This window comes from Crinia signifera, chromosome 5 (assembly GCF_055691185.1).
Source record: "Crinia signifera chromosome 5, ASM5569118v1, whole genome shotgun sequence".
Classification (NCBI taxonomy): Eukaryota; Metazoa; Chordata; class Amphibia; order Anura; family Myobatrachidae; genus Crinia; species Crinia signifera.
Window position 1 is genome coordinate 130159838 of NC_139221.1, and position 20675 is coordinate 130180512.

At 43.9% G+C, this 20675-nt stretch overlaps 1 protein-coding gene across 1 annotated transcript in view; it reads right to left on the reverse strand.

Moving 5' to 3' along the window:
* LOC146079547 (serpin B5-like) overlaps positions 1-20675 on the reverse strand; it is a 48279-nt gene that overhangs the window by 14234 nt on the left and 13370 nt on the right. The window contains exons 3-5 of the mRNA XM_083186281.1: positions 17351-17488; positions 11740-11857; positions 7608-7750 (exon numbers count right to left, since the gene is read on the reverse strand). Of these exons, the coding sequence (XP_083042407.1) occupies positions 7608-7750; positions 11740-11857; positions 17351-17488 (399 nt within the window). The remainder of the gene's footprint in view (positions 1-7607; positions 7751-11739; positions 11858-17350; positions 17489-20675) is intronic.

Consider the following 20675-nt stretch of genomic DNA (forward strand, 5'->3'; position numbering starts at 1 on the left):
TTTCATTTTCACTGCCCAGTTGTACCACAATTGGTGAAACCCCTGGGGGTTTGAAATGTACATTATACCCCTAGATGAATTCCCAGAGGGGTGTAGTTTGCAAAATGGGGTCACTTGTGGGGGGCTTCCACTGTATTGGTGCTTCGGGGGTCTTGCTAATGCGACATAGCACCCACCAAAATTCCACCAGAATCTGAGCTGCAAAATCCAAAAATCACTCCTTCCCTTCTGAGTCCTGCCATGCACCCAACTGGTATTTTTTGGTCACATGTGAGGCATTGCCATACTCGGGAGAAATTGGGGCACAGATTTTGGGGTGCTTTTTCTCCTTCATACCTTATGAAAATGAAAAATTTTGAGCCAGAATTGCATTTTTGTGTAAAAAATTTAATTTTTCATTTTCACTGTCCAGTTGTACCACAATTGGTGAAACCCCTGGGGGTTTGAAATGTACATTATACCCCTAGATAAATTCCCAGAGGGGTGTAGTTTGCAAAATGGGGTCACTTGTGGGGGGCTTCCACTGTATTGGTGCTTCGGGGGTCTTGCTAATGCGACATAGCACCCACCAAAATTCCACCAGAATCTGAGCTGCAAAATCCAAAAATCACTCCTTCCCTTCTGAGTCCTGCCATGCACCCAACTGGTATTTTTTGGTCACATGTGAGGCATTGCCATACTCGGGAGAAATTGGGGCACAGATTTTGGGGTGCTTTTTCTCCTTCATACCTTATGAAAATGAAAAATTTTGAGCCAGAATTGCATTTTTGTGTAAAAAATTTAATTTTTCATTTTCACTGTCCAGTTGTACCACAATTGGTGAAACCCCTGGGGGTTTGAAATGTACATTATACCCCTAGATAAATTCCCAGAGGGGTGTAGTTTGCAAAATGGGGTCACTTGTGGGGGGCTTCCACTGTATTGGTGCTTCGGGGGTCTTGCTAATGCGACATAGCACCCACCAAAATTCCACCAGAATCTGAGCTGCAAAATACAAAAATCACTCCTTCCCTTCTGAGTCCTGCCATGCACCCAACTGGTATTTTTTGGTCACATGTGAGGCATTGCCATACTCGGGAGAAATTGGGGCACAGATTTTGGGGTGCTTTTTCTCCTTCATACCTTATGAAAATGAAAAATTTTGAGCCAGAACTGCATTTTTGTGTAAAAAAATGTAATTTTTCATTTGCACAGCCCAGTTGTATCAAAATTGGTGAAACCCCTGGGGGTTTGAAATGTACACTATACCCCTAGATGAATTCCCTGAGGGGTGTAGTTTGCAAAATGGGGTCACTTGTGGGGGGCTTCCACTGTATTGGTGCTTTGGGGGTCTTGCTAATGCGACATAGCACCCACCAAAATTCCACCAGAATCTGAGCTGCAAAATCCAAAAATCACTCCTTCACTTCTGAGTCCTGCCATGCACCCAACTGGTATTTTTTGGTCACATGTGAGGCATTGCCATACTCGGGAGAAATTGGGGCACAGATTTTGGGGTGCTTTTTCTCCTTCATACCTTATGAAAATGAAAAATTTTGAGCCAGAACTGCATTTTTGTGTAAAAAATTTAATTTTTCATTTTCACTGCCCAGTTGTACCACAATTGGTGAAACCCCTGGGGGTTTGAAATGTACATTATACCCCTAGATGAATTCCCAGAGGGGTGTAGTTTGCAAAATGGGGTCACTTGTGGGGGGCTTCCACTGGATTGGTGCTTTGGGGGTCTTGCTAATGCGACATAGCACCCACCAAAATTCCACCAGAATCTGAGCTGCAAAATCCAAAAATCACTCCTTCCCTTCTGAGTCCTGCCATGCACCCAACTGGTATTTTTTGGTCACATGTGAGGCATTGCCATACTCGGGAGAAATTGGGGCACAGATTTTGGGGTGCTTTTTCTCCTTCATACCTTATGAAAATGAAAAATTTTGAGCCAGAACTGCATTTTTGTGTAAAAAATTTAATTTTTCATTTTCACTGCCCAGTTGTACCACAATTGGTGAAACCCCTGGGGGTTTGAAATGTACATTATACCCCTAGATGAATTCCCAGAGGGGTGTAGTTTGCAAAATGGGGTCACTTGTGGGGGGCTTCCACTGTATTGGTGCTTCGGGGGTCTTGCTAATGCGACATAGCACCCACCAAAATTCCACCAGAATCTGAGCTGCAAAATACAAAAATCACTCCTTCCCTTCTGAGTCCTGCCATGCACCCAACTGGTATTTTTTGGTCACATGTGAGGCATTGCCATACTCGGGAGAAATTGGGGCACAGATTTTGGGGTGCTTTTTCTCCTTCATACCTTATGAAAATTAAAAATGTTGAGCCAGAACTGCATTTTTGTGTAAAAAAATTTAATTTTTCATTTGCACAGCCCAGTTGTATCAAAATTGGTGAAACCCCTGGGGGTTTGAAATGTACACTATACCCCTAGATGAATTCCCTGAGGGGTGTAGTTTGCAAAATGGGGTCACTTGTGGGGGGCTTCCACTGTATTGGTGCTTTGGGGGTCTTGCTAATGCGACATAGCACCCACCAAAATTCCACCAGAATCTGAGCTGCAAAATCCAAAAATCACTCCTTCCCTTCTGAGTCCTGTCATGCACCCAAATGGTATTTTTTGGTCACATGTGAGGCATTGCCGTACTCGGGGGAAATTGGGGCACAGATTTTGGGGTGCTTTGTCTCCTTCATTCCTTGTGAAAATGAAAAATTTTGAGCCAGAACTGCATTTTTGTGTAAAAAATTTAATTTTTCATTTTCACTGCCCAGTTGTACCACAATTGGTGAAACCCCTGGGGGTTTGAAATGTACATTATACCCCTAGATGAATTCCCAGAGGGGTGTAGTTTGCAAAATGGGGTCACTTGTGGGGGGGTTCCTAACTTTTAGCATCTTATGGTGCCTAGAAACCTACATGGTGCCTAAAAAATAATCTCATAAAAAGGAGGCTCCAAAATCAAGTAGGTGCTCCTTCTATTATGAAGCCTGTGGTTTGGTCAACGTGCACACTAGGGCCACATATAGGATATTTATGAAAACAAAAGAATTGGGGGAATCAATTTTTAGTCACATTTCTCTAGTAAAATCTACGGTGTTCCTTAGAAAAATGTATTAAAATTGAAAATCTGCAAAAAAAAATGAAATTTTGAAATTTCACCTACACTTTGTTTTAATTCCTGTGAAACACCTAAAGGGTTAACAAACTTCCAAAATGCTGTTTTGAATACTGTGAGGGGTGCAGTTTTTGAAATGGCATCATTTATGGGGGTGTCTCACATACAAGTCCCTCAAAGTCACATCAGAACTGAACTGGTCCCTAAAAAAATCAGTGTTTGAAATTTTCTTGAAAATTTGAGAATTTGCTATTCATATTTTAAGCCTCCTAGTGTCCAAAAAAATTAAAAGGAGGTTGAAATAATGATGGCAACATAAAGTAGACATATGGTCTATGTTAGTTAATAACTATTTTGAGTGGTATGATTATTTGTCTCACAAGCAGAAAATTTAACATTTTGAAAATTGCAAAATTTTCCATTTTTTTACGACATTTTGGTATTTTTCACAAAAAAACACAGACTGTATCGACCCAAATTTACCACTAACTTGAAGTACAATGTGTCACGAGAAAACAATCTCAAAATCACTGGGATAAGTAAAAGCAAAAAAAAGTTATCCCCACTTAAGTGATACCTGTCAGATTTGAAAAAAAGGGCTCTGTCAGGAAGGCAAAAACAGGCTGCGGCGGGAAGGGGTTAAAAAAAAAAAAGGGCAAACTCTACCAAAACCTCTTTGCTGTTGAGTGTATTCTCGCCTATGTGCTAATTTCATTTTTTATGTTTGCACTTGTCAAATTCCGCTGTCACTATTAATGATTTTTAATGAGGCACCTACATTAATACATTAACGATACTATGTTTTCCCACAAGACTTTGTATTTTAAGAGAATACCATTAGTGTGTTTTTACTCATTCTAACTTACTCGTAATGTGTCAAATAAAATGTAAGTCAAATAGCCCAAAACACCACAAATGAATGCTTTGTATTCTTGTGTCAGCAATAATCTACCATTCAAAAATTGCAACCTGCAGAATTCCAAGTGTAGATTTTCTCAAAAAGCAAAATAAAAAGATTTAAAAAAGTAACTAGATTTTTATTTACTTAATTTAAAGATTAACCATGTGTAGAAATAATATTGCAGTCCTAACATTTTTTGGTACTTGTTTCCTAGCATGGCGCCCATCGTATACCTTGCCTTAATTAGTGGTATGTGATGGTATGCGATGGGACCCGATTTTCGGGTCCTAAGAGCCGCACTGTACAATTTTAAAATCGCATTGCATCGCATGCCATTAAAATGGCATGCAATGCGATCGATGCGATCAAAACGATGATTTCATTGTACATGCACCCCCATTGTTAATGCCACTGCCACTATTAACGCCAACCGGAAGCGTGGCGAGCGCAGCGAGCCCATGAGTGGCGGTGGTACGCGTCCTCCGACCTTTTCATACCCCCACTATCCACGTTGGCGTGGAGTTGATTTTATATAGTGTGGCGAGCGCAGCGAGCCACCGAGCCCGAAGCATGGCGAGCGGACGCGGAATACATGTAAAGTTATCGGGGGGAAAAAGTGTGATTTTTCGCATCCTGTTACATGTGCGAATTACAAAAAACAGGTGAATTTGCCAGGTTTTATTTTTACTAATAGTCTCAAAAGTCTAAAAATCTCATTCTATTACAACTCGCCCAAATATACTTTTCCCATAAATGGAAAATTTAATTTTTTCATTGTACTAGGAGATATCTGGTGATCACAATACAATTTGAAATAGAGGACTCTCCTCTTTCAAATGTGGGTACCCCAAGTGCCCAGGTGCCATTACTGTATGGGTGTAAGATTAGTGGGGGCACAACAGATGGGAAGTGCTGGTTGCTTTTCTTTGTATTTGTGCAGTCTGTTCTGGGGTTTTCCTGTGTGCTCTATGATTATCTTACTAGCAGTCATACCTTTGGAGAGCATGTGGTTATATTTTTTTCTATTTATTATTATCTGGGGATCACAAAACCGCTGGTAGCGCCCATGTACAATATGAGAATGCCAATACCTGTAACACAGATCAATGGCTACAAGACGCAGATTACACCAAATTTAACCTTTTGATGGCAGGTAAGAACCGCTTGGCCCATCTAGTCTGCCCTAAACACATGTACACAGACACGCACTCATAGACGCTTAGGGTTTATTTTTGTCCAGAGCCAATTAATTACCATTCATTTTTTGTATTGTGGGAAAAAGAGTACTTGGAGGAAACCTATTCAAGTATGGGGATATTGAACTCAGTATCTTAGCACTGTGAGGCAGTAATGCTAACCAATTAATGCTTGCCATTACTTATGCCACGCACACATGGGGCGATGGGAGCAGTGTGCTGAGTGATCTAGTTAAGCACAGATTGTTCAGCACACAGCACTGTGTGCTGAGCAATCTGTCAGGCGATAGTGATGTGCGGGACCACACATCACCAGCACCGCGGGCCTATACGCCAGGGGAACATACACCTTGCTTCATTTCTTAGCCATCAAATGTGGCTGTTATCGCCCGTGTGTATGGCCCATTCGTTCAAATGTATATTGCTGCTCCGCATCAGCAGCAGAGAGGTTAAAGGTTAAGAGCTGTCATAATTGTCTGGCTTTAAATCTATGTCTTTTCAAGATAACACTGGGAGTTTATTCCTTTCCTATATAGCGCAGGTATTTGTTTGACTTACAGTATCTGACTGTATCTCCACCCTGCTCTTTGTTAGCATTACTAAAAGCTGAATTCCATTAAAAGGCTTGTACTAATGCATTGACTATCCCACAACTAATTATATGATTCTATGGTCATTAATTACACTTCTTGTGTGTTATTATAAATACAACCATTGTTGTTTGTTATTATTTTTCCTAAGCAGTCCTAGATTTGCCTACACTTTGGCCTAATTATTTTTGTATGCAATGCCGATGTTAATGCAGCTGAGTGATTATTAGAAGATGGCGCATGTGCTGCCAAGGTACCTCTGCAATGCTGCTTGCAGTGAGGATTTAATCACAGAGTGATTGATAAGAACGGGACTTTTGGGGAAGATAATGGAAAGTAGTGGCAAAAAAACAGGTGAGTCTTGGCCCTTATTAGGGCCTTTCTTAGGGCATTTATTAGGGTATGTACCTGCATTCAGCTGTAATCACAAATGTAGAGAAACAAGGAGCCAATATCGCCACTGCCCGGTCAATCTACTTAGCCCTTGGGTCTGTCCTAGCAGAGCATAGGCTGCATATGTGTACTCATATACAAAGGAGTTTGCAATGGCTACAGTGGATAGATTCCTTCTCGTCTTGACAGCAACTTCATTTGCTTATATTAGCAATTCTATAACCCCAAATAATCACAGCTGCGTAGGCATGTGCATTCAAACATGAATTAGGCCCATTATACCTCACTCAGGAATCGCACTGGATGCACAATGCTATTGACATAGCAATCATGTGTAGAAATTCATAAGAAGTATATTGGTGGTTTTTCATTTTAACGTATCTTTATTCTTTCTCAAATTTGAACTGAGTTTTCTTTTGCAGGTAGGGACATTAATAACAGGCACTAACACAAACAAAATGTATTGAGATTGTATTGATATTTGGACAATATGCATACGTGCTATTGCAAATTAATTAAACCAATGTCACCCATTAGGCCACCCATTACCCACAGGGCAGTTGCTAAACAAATAAAATGGATCAGTTGCAAATAATCCAAAAAGTACTCCAAAACTGCTACAGATAAAGCATCAACAACTGCTGTGTTGCCATAATTTCCAAAGAACCCACAGCAGAGCACTTGTCGTCTGTCTCATGAATGTGGGATAAGTTGTACGGCCATTTTGAGATTTTCATCTACACATTAATGGCCTATTTAATGGACTATTTGGGTGACATTGGTTGAAATCACTTGCAATAGCACCTGTGTTTGTCATGCACATGTGCTATTATAAGGGTGACTTTCTTACTCTACCCAACTTTCCCATCAGCCACAGCAAACTTCTGCTCTAATACAGTTACAACCATACTATTCAACAAACCAAGGAATATTAGCAAAAATCTGCACACGGCAAGCGGGAACCAAAATAGCTACAGAAATAGTGAAAATATCTAATCGCAATCCCTTCCTTCACAATTTGGCAGACAGGAAGTTGCCATTTGGGGATGGTAACCTGTCATTTTTTTGGGAGAAACAGAAAAATAGCAGGCGTGCCGAGGAATTTTAGGGGAGGGTGAATGACGTCAGCACCAGCCTTGATCAGCCTGAACAGGCAGCGGCTATTTACTCACAGCCATTTTCAGATGAGCGATCAGGTCTGAATAAGGCCCTAAGTTTGAGGGCATGTCTGGGTCCCAGAGAAGATCCATGGCAAGCATACTTTCCCATGAACCCGTGCTCTATTGTTTTCTATGTAATCTACAGTATAACTAGAATATAATTTGAATATCTGCCACAACACTGAATAATTGTGCGTGACCAGTGACTGTTTGTAACATATTATCAGAGAGGAAACACATATTGTTTTTACCTTGTTAATGTGGAACACTCCTTCTTTTGTCTCAGATTCAATGAATTTATATAACCAGCAACCTTTCATGTATGCTGATCCAAGCATGAGCATGTTAGTATTCTCATTCAACAAACCCTCGCTCAATATATTCTGCATATGATCTGTAAAAATCAAATGTTTTGTTTCATTGTGTCAATATTTTATCACTTTTCTCAGATTTTCCTAGACCACTTGCTATTGCTACATCTGCATTTGGTATCCAGACATTAGGAACCTCATTAGGTCAACAGTCACTTGGACGACCCCATGCATTAAGTTCAACATGTCCAAAAGGACTATGTTGACATATTTATTACAAGTTATAACTTTACTTTTTAGCACACACCAGGACAATGGGTTCACTCTTTCTGACAAAATCCTTCTTAGATGGACAAAACCATGTGCACTGCAGGGGGGCAGATGTAAAATGTGCAGAGATAATTAGATTTGGGTGAGTTATTTTGTTTCTGTGCAGGGTAAATACTGACTGCTTTATTTTTACACTGCAATATAGAGCTCACTTTGAAATAAACCCCCACCCAAATCTAATTCTCTCTGCACAAGTAACATCTGCCCCCCTGCAGTGCACATGGTTTTGTCCATTTACGAAGGATTTTGTCAGGAAGAGTGAACTAGAATAAGGCCCAGTGTCCCTGTAACAAAAAAATATATAGCATAAAGAGGCAGTTCAGTGGCTGGACCGAAATTAGTTTGCCAGTCAATAGGGTGACCCGATTGTACAACATGGCACATGATACTGTACATCTTCTGGGTCATAAGGTAAACAGGGTCATTAGGTCACGATGGAAAAGGAAAAGGTAGACAGGTGAAAAGATTGACAGGTACAAAAGATTAACATGGCAATGCGCGATACAAAAAATGGTTGATAAAACTTTTTCAAGTGTTTTGGTGTCATTTTATTTGCTAAACCACATATATTTCAAGGGCCTAAATAGTGTAATGCATCGCCTTGTGTGGCTTGCTTAGATTGCCATACTTTGTGAGAGGGGCCTCGCTCCACTACCGCTGCACTCAACAGAGATTACTAATCGCAATCATAGCTCACGTGTTGGTAAATATAAAAAAAACACCCCAAAACTTGTTTTGACCAAGTGTGTTGACCTTTGCCAAGTAGATCATTTGAATCTGTTGACCTTTACAGCTGACCTTTTGACCATGTTGGCCATATGGGTCAATCTATTGACTGTCAACATAATTAGGATCATCTGAGCACCCAAAAAAGCATTGCAAATAATATGCAGTGATAAGAAATGCTAATTTTGTGGGATGTAATACAAAAATGTATTCGTTTTTCAATAAATGTGCAATCTACATAGGACCAAAAAGCATCAGAGCCATCGAAAGCGGAGACATGCATTGATACTGGGGGCAAACTACAGCCATGCTCCCTGCAAAAAGAATGTAAAAAAACACTATGCATCGCTTTGTGGCAATGCACGCTTCAGTGGGCAGCGCCACACACAACTCAGCCTGGGGTGGATCCAGGGACAGGTGAATAGTGGAGTGGCCCCTGTACCCCATAAAAATCTGCCAACATTGCTAGCTGCTGTATAGCATTACAGCACATATTAAGCAGCAGCTTCCTTTCCCCAGTCCAGCACATGATCTACTTTGTGCTGAGCTTTGGACGATCCCGGATAGCTACTGAGCAGCAGACAGGGGGCAAGGTTCTAAATGTACCTGGGCTGGTGCAATTATACTATTTCAAAGGAGGAGTACCCATTGTACATCCCCAGCAGACTGAAAGGCTGCTGTTCAGCTGCCACGGACTCTTCTCCTCCAACCCCAGTCACATGGCCACCAGGAGGGGATCCATCTATAAAGGTCCCCATACAATAGTGCAATTTTGCCCTTTTCTACATGATGTTGACACATCAGGCCAAATATTTGTGAGAAAGGTGTCAAATCGTATGTCTTTACTTACAATTCCAATACGATACGCAGTCCCATGCACATCAAATCTGGAGATTGTCATTGCTGCAATAAGGATCTGTCATACCTGCAGCAGTGAATGGAATCGCATTAGATACATCATATGCAAAATTACAGCATATGATGTACCACATGTGATACAGCCACCAGGGGAGGTGCTAAGTCAGTTGTTAATAGAACCAGAGTTATCAATAGGCAACCAAGGCAGATGCCTATGGCCTGCAGGTCCCAAGGCAGCAGAGTTAATTTTTCCCTGTATAACACCGGCCAGGACACCTAAAGGAGCTGAATCAGCTCTCACTTCACTCCCAAAGACCCTAGGCTAGGCATGTCCAAACTATGACCCTCCAGCTGTTGTGAAACTGCATGTCCCATTATGCTTTGCCACAGTTTTGATATTAGGGAATGCTGGGATCTGTAGTTGCACAACAGCTGGAGGGCTGTAGTTTGGACATGCCTGCCCAAGGCCGGTGCTAGGGTGTCCGGTGCCCTCCTGCAAACCATACATTTTGCGCCCTTTCACATTGCCATTGCAAAAAGCTGCAGCCCGATTGTGGGAGTGTATGCAACATGCGATCCTATGAAAGATCTCGGGTGCATGTACATGTATGCATACACCATCTCAGTGCTGTGTCCGCAAAATGTTCCAGGCACTAAAGGTGCCCATACACGCTGCGAGAATCGCATACATTATGGGCTAGATTGTATCGCACGGCATGCATGCAATGTGTGTGCGATGCGATCCGAAAGCAGTACAAAAAGTATGTGCAGCACTCGTGACTGAGGGGGAAAGGAGGGGAGAGAAGGAGGAGATGGAAGAAGAGGAGAGGAGATAGAGGGGGTGGAGTGTTGAGGACTGGCAGTGGCACCGGCACAGCACACTGAGAAGAGGGAAGGAAGGGGAGGCGGCGCTACTGCCTGTTCTTCATTTGATTGACAGCTGACAGGAGCAGGGAGCAATGGGTAGGGGGCGGATCCGGACATGACATGTCATCCAGGCATTCACAGACAGCGCTACATGCCTCAGTGCAAGTGTCTGTGAGGAAGAGGGGGCAGGTCGCAGGAGGAGGACAGTGTGTGCACGGTGCAGGGAGCTGCTCAGCCTCTCCATACTGCCACCCGCTGTCAGACAGGCGCTGCGGGTGGCGTGCAGGAGGCAGTGACAGTGAGGGCTGAGGCAGCTTTAGCAGAGCAGGGAGGGAGACAACGTCTTTTCAGCATGGCGCCTCCCTGCTTTGCAGGAGCTGCTGAGTGGGTAGCGCCGGCTCTGTGCCTGCCCTAGGCTGTCAGTGAAGGTGCTGTGTCAGTTGCAAACATCCCTGTGCTCGAGGACCAGAGAGACAACCATAAGGTCCAGGATTAGCAATGGTACACACTGCCCGATACCCCCCACCTCCAACTAAACTAGTCTGGTAAGAAGTCAATGACCACCAATGGTAAAGAGAGTACCTAAAGATCAATACACTTAATTAGACTTTGAGCTCCAGACGCATTGTGCTACCATGATTATGTTCTTACTTGCCATTATGCCCAGGCCATTTGTTATACAAAAAGAAATAAATTAGAAATGGTGTGACTGACAATCCTGGCTCATATCACAATTCCTTTATCTTAAGTCATCTCTCCGTGATAAGTTCACACCAAACAAATACCAGAGGAATGGCTGCTGGGTAAGTACACATTTGTATGGCTACTAACATACATTCCTTTTTTTTTTGTCAATAATCAATTGTTTTTTTCCTGTGAATCCTGTCACGTGATTCTGGATATGAACAATAAAATTATCTGTCCGATCTACTTGATATCAGCGGATCAGCCAGATATTCGCAGCCTGTTAATATTTATTGGTCTGACATGCCAGATCATCTAGCACAGGCATGTCTAAACTATGGCCCTCAAGCAGTTGTGAAACTACACATCCCAGCATGCCTTGCCATAGAGTTTTAGCATTTCCAAATAGCAAAACTGTGGCAGGGCATGATGGGACTTGTAGTTTCATAGTTTGGACATGATCTAGCATGTCAATCTGATTTTGAAATTGTTATGTCAACCAACGGACATTTCCCTTGTGCTTTTACATGTGAAGGGAAGATCTCACAGGGGTAAATTTACTCAGATGGGTGTTGGTTCTATAGTTTTATATGTAGTTAATACATACCATCAGTGAGTTCTTTTATTGAAGTATTTATCTGGTTTCTGGCCTCTTCCGCTCGGGTTTTAATGTCAATTATTTCCAATTCTGATGGATATGGTTTTTTGGTGGAATTGATAAATTCCTAGAAGGAAATTTGCAATATTAGTAAGGCAACGTCAATAATTAATTAATATAGGTCCAATTATCATAAAAATATTATTGCACGATTAATGAATTTCAAAATAACTTTGTACCCTTACTATTCAAAACAAGTCAACTTTTATTGGCCATGTATACTCGCGTATATTAGGATTTTTTTGCGGATAACGGTGCAGCTACAAGCAAGGGGAACACAAGAGGGGGGTGGACATACAAGACATTTCAACTTTTTAGCATACATACAGTGACTGTTTTACATTTCAGTGGAAGGCAAGTAGAGTTGGGCGTTACTATTTGCATTAGATTGTCATAAATTATTTAATTGGCGGATAGCTGTCGGAAAGAAGCTTCTAGCGGTTCTTGATGATTTGGCAGAGATCGACCTGAAGCATCTGCCCGATGGGAGCATGTCAAATAGGTTGTGGCCAGGGTGAAGCTTGTCTGCCGCGATCTTCACCGCACGCTTCTTTACCCTAGCTGAGTGCAGTTCCCCAATGATCTTCTCTGCCTTAACCATTATAAATAAAATAAAGATCTCTTATCTCTAACTGAAATAAAGACCTTTTCTCCTGCCTTTCATCAGGAAAAAACACTTATTTCTATCTAAAAAGAGCACATAATATAGTAGAGAAACTGTGAAATCCCTGCTGTTTTACATCAAACAAAAACATATAATCTTAAAAAGTAGTGTTGATTAAATACTCGAATGAAAACCTAGATTATATAGGTGTGTACCCAGCTTAAAACACTAGAGAAAAGCAGAAAAAGACCAAGCACTTCCTGCTCTCTCTCACGGTGCAATTTGTTCTTAGCTCCTTGTCTTGTTCAGTACCTGTGCATTTGCCGGGCGTGTGTGCAAAATGGACAACAGCCAGTTGATGCTGTATTTTGACTTTGTGATAGATGGAAGAAGCAGGGCCGGCGCTACCACTAGGCAGCTTTAGGCAGCTGCCTAGGGCGCCAGCCACTGGAGGGCGTTGGTGATCCTCCGGTTGTCTTTGTGTGGCGGGTACCCCGGCAGGAACAGTCAGTGCAGCAGCCAGCGACCCCACGTTGCAGGCCGGGGGATCAGGCCATGAGTGTCCGGTCAGAGCCTCCCCAGAGCCGGCGTCTCTCTCCTCACATAGATCCAGGGCGGCTCCGACCGCCAATCACAGGCCGTGACCCGCCCCTTTCCTGCCCCTGCCTCCGAATGAGAGCCTGGAGCAGCACAGGCCCCGGGAAAAAGCAGCCAGCAGCGGGACCCGCGGGGAGAAGGAGCCAGCCAGCAGTGGGACCCCCGGGGAGAAGGAGCCAGCAGCGGGACCCCCGGGGAGAAGGAGCCAGCCAGCAGTGTGACCCGCAGGGAGAAGGAGCTAGCCAGCAGCAGGAGCCGTGGGGAGAAGGTGTCAGCAGCGGGACTCACCAGGAGAAGGTGTCAGCAGCGGTGTGCCTTCACTGTCCCGGCCTGCGGTAAAATGCTATTTTGTAATATATAGCACCTGGATTAGTGGCTGCCTGGAGTCACTCTCCGGGCAAGTTGTCGTTATCAAAGTGTGCCCTGGCTGGGGAGGAGGGGAATGCACATTTGTTTGAATGTATGCAGTGTATGGTTGTATGTATGAGCAGGGCCGGATTATAATGGGGGCATAAGGGGTCAGTGCCCCTTGGCCCCCTCTAGCTTTTTTTTAGCTAAAGGTTTTGTGCATGAGAGTGGGGTAGTGCTGCAGCTTCACTTATCTGCCAATGTGACAATGATTAATGGTGCTGAGCATCGGGAGCCAAGTGTGCAGTGCATTACTGGGAGTTGACTAAGTCCCATGACACTTTGCACCAGAGGGCAGAGGCTGAGACGTTTGTGCTGAGCTCTGATTGGTGGAGCTCATTACATGCTTCTCAGGCCCATGGATAACAGCAGCAGCAGCCTAGTAATGGGAGGGTTTTTAATCAGAGGCAGCACTCGGACTGTGAGGTCTCCTACAGAGTAAGGTGCAGAGGGACAAACACAGGCTTTTCATGTGGTATGTATGTATGTATGTATGTACTGTATGTGTGTGTGTGTGTGTGTGTGTGTGTGTGTGTATATATATATATATATTTATGATATAAGATCGCACTCCATAAAATGAATGAACAGCAGCTGGGGTGACGTCCAGAACTTCAACGAGAAGCTCATGTATATAAACAGGAGAAAAAGACTCAGGGCGGGATGTATTAAAATACATCGCCGCCCATCGCGGCCCCCCCGCCGCGATGCCGCCGCATATGTACTAACATATGCGGCTGGCATCGCGATGCGGTGACGGAGGCCCCCCGCGATACCTGGAATGTGGTGTGCGGGGGGTCTCCGTCACCTCTCTGCCCCCTTCTGCATCCCTCACGCCGGGGACAGCTATGCAAGCTGTCCCCGGCGCCTCTTCCTCCCCCCTGCAGCCGGAAGGACGTCCGGCTGCGTCACTAGGGGGAGGAAGGTGTTACCTTCCGGGTCCAGGAGGACCTGGACCAGGTAAGAGAGGGAGGGGGAGAGGGGGGTCGGCGGGTTTTTCGGCGGAGGCGTCGGGCGGCGAAAAGAAGCCCATAGGCTTCTATAGGGTATCGCCACCCAAAGGTGGCGATACCCTACACTGCGGTGACGGTGCGGTCGGGTAATAGTACATAGGAAAATGCGGTAAAACGGGGGTTTTACCGCATTTTCCCTTTAGTACATCTCGCCCTCACTCTCCAGACAAAAATGTATGTAACTATGCTCTACAGCGCTGTAGGAACCTGCTGTGTGGTCCACGCTGTGCTTCAACCTACTATGGATGCATTGGTTGACTGAAAACGCTAACGTTGAGTATCATCTTTTTCACTGCTGTAAATGAAAACGTAATACACAGCTGATTTCATTCCAGATAGGGGAATTTTTCGGTTTTTGGAATATTTTTTTTAAAGCATACTTACCTGTCCCCTGATGGTGTCCGGTGGTCCCTCGGCGTCCACGCAGTCCCTGGGCGTCCACAGCAGGCCTCCGGCATCTTCTCCGGGTCTCCAGCGGTCCCAGGAATGCATTGCGCGAGTGTGCGCGCGCAATGGTGACGTTACCGGCGCGCGCGCACACTCGCGCAATGCATTCCTGGGACCGCTGGAGACCCTGGAGAAGATGCCGGAGGCCTGCTGTGGACGCCCGGGGACTTGGTAAGTATGAAAAGAGTTAGGGGGGTTAAAAAAAAAAAAAAATTCGAATGATTCCAAAAACCACGGTTTTGGAATAATTCGGATAAGGGATGTCCGGATACAGGATACTCAACCTGTATATATATATATAAATATATATATATATATATATATATCCCCTGAAGTTACCCATTGACCAAGTTTATACTGCCTTTACTCTGTGTTTTGATGGTGTAATATTAATATTCCCCCATGCAGTTTGCGGCCAGTAATGACAAGTGCAAGAGGGCCCCCCTGTCTAAAGTGCCCCGGGCCCCCCGAAGGCTTAATCTGGCACTGTGTATGAGTGAGGCATTATAAGTAGTATGTATTTGTGGACAGTGTACTGTGTGTGTGTTTGCTATGTTCACTGCATTCCTTCAAATGTCCAGGGGTACCTGTGATCATCTCCCCTCCCTAACTGACTGCATCTATCTCCCACATCTCTATATTCCCTCTCTGCCACCCAGTGTCTATTTCCTCACTATCACCCCACCCTACTCTATCCTCTCTGTACCGGCCTGTGCCTTTCTATCTCCTCCCTACCACCCTGCGCCTCTCTATCCCCTCCCTACCGCCCTGCCTCTCTCTATCCCCTCCCTACTTTTCTCTGTCCCCTCCCTACCACCCTACTTTTCTTTATCTCCTCCCTACCACCCTGTGCCTCTCTATGCCATCTTACTACCACCCTGCACTGTCTATGCCACCTAGTTAGTGGTGTAGGTGAGGGGCGGGGGGGGGGGGGGGGGGTTTGACAGACATTTTGCCTAGGGCGCCAAGAAACCTTGCACCGGCCCTGGGAAGAAGATGCAAGCTTTCACCTTGCCAGTGCTGGCCTCTACCATAAGGTCTGTCCCAGCATTATAAAGTTTGTAAACCAGGGGTGTTTTAATAGAGAGGAGGCCTGTGTGCACCCTACTCTGTCCGATTTCAGAGGGTAAGTATTTAAAAAAATGGATGCATCATGTGCTGTGTATGCCCCTCTGGAACTCAGTGGCCCATGTGCACCACACACACTGAACCCATAGAAACACAGAAACAAAGAATTTGATGACAGAAAAGAACCCTTCGGCCGATCTAGTCTGCCCCATTATAAATATGCCACTGATGTAAACACAAAGGGCAAAAATGTACTATCGAATGGCTATGCATGCAATTATTGGTAGCTATTTGATGTCAAATACCAGCTGTAAATTAGCTTTTGATCATTTACTAAGTCGAAAATACACATGTGTTCTCTGTTTTGTGACTGGCATATTCATTTTTATTTATGAATTTAACATGGGCATCAATGGAAAGTATGGAACTCATGTCCATGTGAGGTGGTGTTGGCAGATACAATAACTTCTTTTAAATCAAGGCTAGACAGTCATTTATTAGATAAAAACATCCATGTATATATACAGTAATCAAATGTTGAACTTGATTGACATAAGTCTTTTTTCAACCTAAAATACTATACTTCTACTGTAACTATGTAGTCATCTGAGGTATATATTGAGACAATGAGGGGGGAGACAGCGGACCAATAGTTCACTGGTGCTATTTCAAAAGGGAAGGAACAGGAAGAATGATTGTGCTGTGAGGAAATAGATCAGCAGACTTTATTTCATCTGGGTATCGGTCTCCATGTGAATACTAAAAGTGTAAATGATGGCATAAGCTCTACTTCCCAAATGTTATCTGTTGTGGGGTAAAATACTGAAGAGCTCCAGGAGACCTGAAATACCTGAAAGAGTAGGGGACCAACAGCCCTATGATGATCGTGAGGATGTCAGAGGTGCTAAATGTCCTGAAAGGCTTGTACATTAAAACAAATAAACATGTGGATAAATTAATAAAATTGTTCAAATTGACTGTAAACTCAGTATCTGAATGATAGCAGAAATGGTGAACATTGATAAAGAAACTGTTAGGAAAGATTTGCTTAAATATCTTTACATGATAAAACTTTGTGCAACGATGGTTCCATTGCCGAGCAAAGCACCAGTCCACTCTGCCGAGCAAAGCACCAGCCCACTCTGCTGAGCAAAGCACCAGCCCACTCTGCCGAGCAAAGCACCAGCCCACTCTGCTGAGCAAAGCAGCAGATTGCACTGCCAATTCAGAGAAGCAGTTTTGGACAAGAAACAGACTGCAGTGCTAGAGCACCATATGACTTCCTACAATCAAATCAAGTCATTCAATGAATTAAACATTTTTATAATAATGAGTTTATTTCTACATAAAAAGTGAATGTTTGAAGGCATTTATTTTTCATATGCAAAAGACATACAATATAAAATATATATTATATACTCACTTTAGTGCAGTTAAAACTACTGTCGACATATAGACGCTTGACCAGTTTCAGGGGTAATGAAGCAGTGATTTTACTTATGTCTGAATTCAAAGTTTGAAATCCAAAATCATAATCTTTGACTTTTTCAAAATGAAGAACCTAGTAATAGAAATACAAACATTACATGATCGCATGGATAGACAGGAAGAGCTACTGGAATTTTTTTTTACTTATGGGTGAATCTGCAGACATAGGGGGTTATTCTGATTGATTCACAAGGCTGCAAATTTGCAGCCTTACAAATCCACCAAACTACACCCGCCGAATGTCCGTCCACCCGCCCCCTTTGCCCGCACAGGCTGCGAATGGATGTTTAGCATAAACATCCATTTGTATGCCGTAGGTAACCTCCCACATCTTTCGGTGGTCGCCGACCATCAAAAGTTGTGGAAGGTACACGCATATAAAAGTGAATTTCAAGTCACTTCCATATGCGTGCATGCTGGGTCAGATATGGGCGGGCAGCTGACATCCGGTGATGTCAGCTGCCAGCCGCCCGCACCCACGTCAACGCCTCATTACCATGAGAACGCCCAGTGTTCTCATGGGAATGCCCATGGAACACTGGGCGTTCCCATGTGGCAATGGGGCAGCCCGGCACCCCCCCTTCTCCGCCCCCCCCCCACATGCGTCTCGCTGTGGTTGCACGCACCCTACATCTGCACATGTGCAGAAACGCACAACATCGGTCCTCCGTGCAAATGCACGGAGGACCGAAAGAATAAGAATAACGCCCATAGTTACACAGTCTCCTGGAATGGGGGGATTTCTCCCTGCTCCTGGCATAATGGACAACTGTACCATATGCCGCTCACTTCTTCTGCGAAGTGGCTGCTACCCCTGTCGAAATACTCCTTGTGTCTTTTTACCATAAGGTGCAAGATGCATAAAGCAACCTAGATGTTCCATCAAGGGAAATGTAGGTGTAAATACCTGTGTTGGTGTGCCAGAGAATCCATGCCATGCAATAGCTTAACCGCTGGGTGGCAAATACCAAACTTTTATTTTTGATACAGTACTGTATTTTGCCCAATCCACCCATATGTATACAAACACAAAGAAACACACACATTAAAAAAAAAAAAAAACTGAAAAAAATGCCAACACACAGCACAAGAATTTGTGTTGGCCATTTGTAGAGTATTGCTGCTGAATTTAATGTATGGTACACACCTCCTACGTACCTTTCATTTCTAAATAATGCCACAGAGATGGCTTTGACGCTCAACAATACAGATAATGTTGAACAGTTAGCAGTTTGTTCGTCCCTCGGTAAGAATGGCAATATGGATCTAGGATTGTAAAGAAGCCACTGAAACCTGTTGAGCCTGAGGATACCACTCGCTGGCCATTTTCACCCTGCTGCCCGGGTATTGTACTCCAGAGAAGGATGCACAAATCGGAAGCAACAGAGGCCGGGAGACTGCCCATGGACGCTGAATACAGGGCAAGAGAACTTGACGCCAATGTGGAGCTCCACAGAATAAATTTATGCGCAGGGCCGGTGTAATGCTTCTCAGCACCCTAGGCAAAACTTCAACCTACTGACCCCCTATACTGCCACCAATACCCACTTGCCATTCAGGAATGGCAGGTGGTCAAATCCCTGTCTTTCCCTGGAGGTCTCCCTTTGCCACCCACAACAGAGTACAAGGAGGAGAGGGCAGAAAAGTAGGGAAGTATGCCTCAAGAGAAAGTATGGTGGTGAGGTCTTAGAAGTTCCACAGCAGCATTAAGTACAAGGATCCTCATAGACATCCTTGATTTTTTGATTGGCAGACTTGGTGGCACCCCCCCAGATCCCGTTTAATGGAAAATTAAACAAGTCTGTTAAAGTTATCACTATGGCTTTTGAAGAGTAAAATCATCTTAACAGAAATTCAGAGGGTCTATCTAAGGTCATCTCAGTATCCCAACCAGCATTCGTGCTGAGATCAATCAGGGAAGCACAGACAAAACAAGAATCGTAATATGTAATTCTGGCACATGGTCACAGTCACCTTGCAGAGTTTGTCACAACCCACCAATCCCCTACCCTAAACACACATCCAATTATGATGCCATATTGGCAATTGCTTTTTTGGACCCACCATTGCCTACTCCCAATTGTTACAGAGAAGTGTTAACTTTCAACAATCCCAAATTTGGTGCAACAGTCCCTCACGTCAGACACTGTTCATTTGTCCCAACTGCAGGCCACAATGTCCCCCTATGGAAGTTTGGGAAAGCACTCATTCACACCAGTGTGATAAGGTAGGGGGACATGATACGCAACTAAATGACATTAAATTGTGGAGTGACATATGACCATGTCTTTGTATGCATGCAGGGAGGTACAGTAAGGTGTTGTCCATCATGTGCCTCAAACTTTGCACAGAAACTGCATTTGTGGTGTACGCTGTATCTCACAGAATTATATATTAGTGAATATTCAGACTGTCAGACCATTGTGTTGAATATGTACACTGTGTACACTAGCTAGTTATTAGTGTGTGCTACACTTGTTGAGGAAACTAGTTTTACTTGTTTAATGAAGTTCTACAAGCCACAGCAAGTTTACAGCACTCCGGACTCTGTGTCTCATTGTGTGTACCTCGGTGACTCCTCATACACTACAGAACCACCATATTTATCTGCTTCTGCAGAACTAATGAAAAGGTGGGCAAGAACTAATACTTCACTTTGTTCTCCTTTGATATTCCACCAACAAGCAGTCCTAACTAATATTTTCAGTATGTATTGTCATCACTTGCAGCATTGAGATATCATCTTTTCAGGAAGGCACCTGAGCAGTGGGACCATAGTTTCATCCGGAGGGTTATTTACAACTCCTATATTGGCCTTGGTTCTGTCTTCATTATCCTCCTCTTCAACAATATCCTGGCAATGGGGTTTATTCAGACCTGATCGCTGCTCTGCTAAATTGCACTCATATATACGCCGCCCAGCCAAGGTGAAATCTCGCCCCCTGCAAGCCTGCGAGTTGTTTAGCGCGGCTTGTGAAAAATGAGCTGAATCGGTGATTAGTGGTAAATCCATTCCTAAAATGCTCACCATTAAATGATCTTTCCAGTGTGTGCAGTCTGTGCGTAGCCCAGGACTTACTTGGCGGCTGTGATAGAAACAGGCTGATCATAGCCGGAGCTGACGTTACACGCCCTCCCTCCAAATGCCTGAGCATATCTGCGTTTCCCTGACACTCCCAGAAAATGGCCGGTTACCACACACAAATGCCGGCAGCCTCTTAATCAAATTGCGTACGGTCAGCGATAAAAAATTCGCAGGA